General features: G+C 38.1%; 1 protein-coding gene across 1 annotated transcript in view; it reads left to right on the forward strand.

Moving 5' to 3' along the window:
• LOC106877194 (ankyrin and armadillo repeat-containing protein) overlaps positions 1–3,306 on the forward strand; it is a 39,486-nt gene continuing 36,180 nt past the window's right edge. Inside the window, exons 1-2 of the mRNA XM_089357831.1 lie at positions 1–83; positions 2,747–3,202. Of these exons, the coding sequence (XP_089213957.1) occupies positions 2,915–3,202 (288 nt within the window). The 5' untranslated portion in view covers positions 1–83; positions 2,747–2,914. The remainder of the gene's footprint in view (positions 84–2,746; positions 3,203–3,306) is intronic.

The following is a 3,306-nucleotide window of genomic DNA, read 5'->3' on the forward strand; positions in this document are numbered from 1 at the left end:
AATTTAGCAACGTTGTCTATGACAACGGCAGCTGCCATTTATAAACAATTTCTATTGTTTTATTCACGTGAATTAATCAACCGGTAAGAAATGACTTCTAGCATAGATAAGTGATTTTTGTTTTGTTTCGTTTTTATTTTGTTTGCTTGTTTTATTCTTTTTTTTTATAATTTGATATGCTCAGACTGCGTAAGATTTTTTTTTCTTTTGCGCTTTTGTAATAACTAGTGTGAAAATTTATTTTTTTACAATACTGTTTATGATTTTATAACGAAATGTTGGTTTACCTTTTTTATATTATTTCGCTCTAAAAAATGCAGTAAACTGGCAGAAACGTTAACATGCTGAATAACATGCTGAACAGCATTGCATCTGGTTCTTTACGTTTTGAGTTCAAATCCTGCCGAAGTCGACTTTTTTCTTTTCATCTCTTTGAGGGTCAACAAAGTGAAGTACTGGGGTCGACATAATTTACTTCCCCGTCCCCTCAAAATTACAGGCCTTGTTCCATAATTAGAAAGAATAATTTGCTTATACAGCATGACTTCGTTTTAAATATACAGCATGACTTCCTTTTAAATGAACAAGCTATTGAGAATTGCTTTCTTTTTTTTTAATATATACAACATATTCCAGCCTGGAATGGGTGGCGAGCGACGAGGGTGGAGGCGTGAGGGTTTGCAATGCTTAAAGGAAACTGTCCCTCCAGCCACCCCAGCCCAACCCACCAAGTCTATATCTCAAACTAACTTATAAATAATTTGTTTAAAAATTAAATTAAGTCTAGCAGCACGGAGAAGTGACGCTTCATCATCATCATCATCATCATCATCATCATGGGAGGAGATGAGGAGGATTTGTGGTATGAGCACTATCAGCTTTGTATATCCATACCAATATATATATTACAGTATTCATATATTGGGTTGTCCGGAAAGTTCGTGCCGATTTATAATAGCTTGCCTTTCGACTTATATATCCAAGTGATATATCCATTCAATGTTATATCCACTCAATGGTTTTAACAATGATTGGTATATTTCACTCACATAAACTAGTATAATATTTCGCTACTGTGCTGAAAGTACTACTCGGTTTCTAGTCGATATATCTGAGGGTAGAATTCGATACATATTACAATGGTGCTTTTGAGGATGTATATCTTTTTTACTTTTTAAACAGGATAGAAGGCGGTGCTCATGATCCCTTACAGAGCTTCCCAGGTTGAGGTGAGAAAGAGAAAAAGATATCCTCAAACCAGAGACCAGTCCAGCATCTTTTTAAAGCATTCTGGCTGGTCTCTGGTAAAGGCGGCCAAGGTGCCAGGTTGAAGTGTTAAACTGGGTGGTGGATTAAGTCAGCTTCCCAAGAAGGTCACAGCAGGATTTGAACTCAGAAGTCAAAGAACCGGAAAAAATATCCAATACATCCGATCCGGCGTTCTTACAGTTTCACCAATTCACCACCTCGAATCGGTCCTTCTATTTTCATCGATCGAAAAGGGTTGTATTGAATTTTATTTCTTTCATCTCTGGACGACGAATTGGTAAAGTCGTTAAGCATCAGATAGAATACCAAGCGATATCTGTACACTGTACATGCTGTGCAATGAGTTCAAAATCAACACTTCTTTTTTATCTTTCCGGAAATAAAAAAAATACATTCTGGGCAATGGGTTGGTAAAACTCCAGAACTTCAAATCAGAAACCTTAGATAATTTTACCAGCTCTTTGCGTTCTGAGTTCATATCCTGCATGGTTAGTTGGTTAAGTTAGTCTACATTGTTCCGTGAGGAGCATAGGGCCGCTTTCTCTGACTTATATATTCTTCTATGGACGGGACGTCGGTCCATTGCAGGATTGCTCATTTTTACCTGCTGAGTAACGTGAAATGAGTGTTTTGCTCAAGAACAAAACACATCACTCGGTCCAGGAATCGAAACTACAATCTTACGATCGTGAGTCTAACACTCTAACCATTGCAGAATCGTTAGCGCGCTGGACGAAATGCTTAGCGGTATTTCGCTCGTCGTTACGTTCTGAGTTCAAATTCCGCCGAAGTCGACTTTGCCTTTCATCCTTTCGGAGTCGTTAAATTAAGTACCAGTTACTTACTGGGGTCGATGTAGTCGACCTATCCCCAGCCCCAAAATTTCAGGCCTTGTGCCTATGGGGAAAAAGAAAAAAAATACCCTAACCATTAAGCCATGCGCCTCCACTATATCCCGCATGGCCTACCTAGATGACCCCCAAGTAGTTGACTTAAGTAGTATTAACAAGAAGTTAACTATTGATGAGGATTCGAGTCAACTACCCAAATAGTAAATTCCTTGGGTAGCTGACTTAACCCATCACTCGATTTATCACCGCCACTGGCACATATAAAAATTCTAGAATGAGCAAATTTAACTCTTAGAGAGGCGAAATTTGCCGCTGGAGTAAACTTACTCCAATTTGGAAATACCTGCTCTAAGAGTACTTGTATCAAGATTAGAAACACTTTATTATATCTAGTTATATATTCTATGGCGTGTTGCACAATTTTCTTGAAACAGGGATAAGTATAGCTAAGTTAGGGCATGAAGAAAATTGATGTTACTGCTAATAATGCTGCGCAAGCGCATTCTCGGTTTACCCAAGACCGTTGGCTGCCTGTAATAATCGTTATAATACACTATAATGCATTAAATTATATCCCTCTGTAACACATTAATCCATGTTAATATAGTTTGTTTGTTATTTTATAGATAAAATTAAACATGCCGCCGTTTTAATTCCGGGTGATATCAGCTAAGTGACAGAATAAAACATAATTTATGAAAAGAAAGTTGCCACAGAGAAATATAGCAATGACGTTTTATGTTGACTGAGAAGTTTTCTTTATTTCATTGAGTTTATTTCTCGAAGTGATTAAAATGAGTTCACCTCCAAAAACGCCCGTTTCGGGTGCTACTGGCCCGCAAAAAGACTCTTTGAAAGGAATACTTCCAAAAAGTATTCAGTCCATTAAGGAACTGCAAGAATACGACATGGAGCGGTTATTCAGTAGTGCTTCCACTAACTGGATGCTATCGACAGAAGAATACCGTCTCACCACTTCAGCCCCTCTTGGACTCATTGGTGGTTCGTCTCTCCTAGACTACAGGTATTGTGTCCTACTGCTGGAAGAAGATAGCACTATAAAACCACTTGACTACAGAGAAGTAAGTCTTTACTTTTATCTTTTACTTGTTTCAGTCATTAGACTCCGGCCATGCTGGGGCTCCGCCTTGAATTTTTGGTCGAATGAATCAACCCTAGTACTTAT

This window comes from Octopus bimaculoides, chromosome 9 (genome assembly GCF_046866305.1).
Source record: "Octopus bimaculoides isolate indiv1 chromosome 9, ASM4686630v1, whole genome shotgun sequence".
Classification (NCBI taxonomy): Eukaryota; Metazoa; Mollusca; class Cephalopoda; order Octopoda; family Octopodidae; genus Octopus; species Octopus bimaculoides.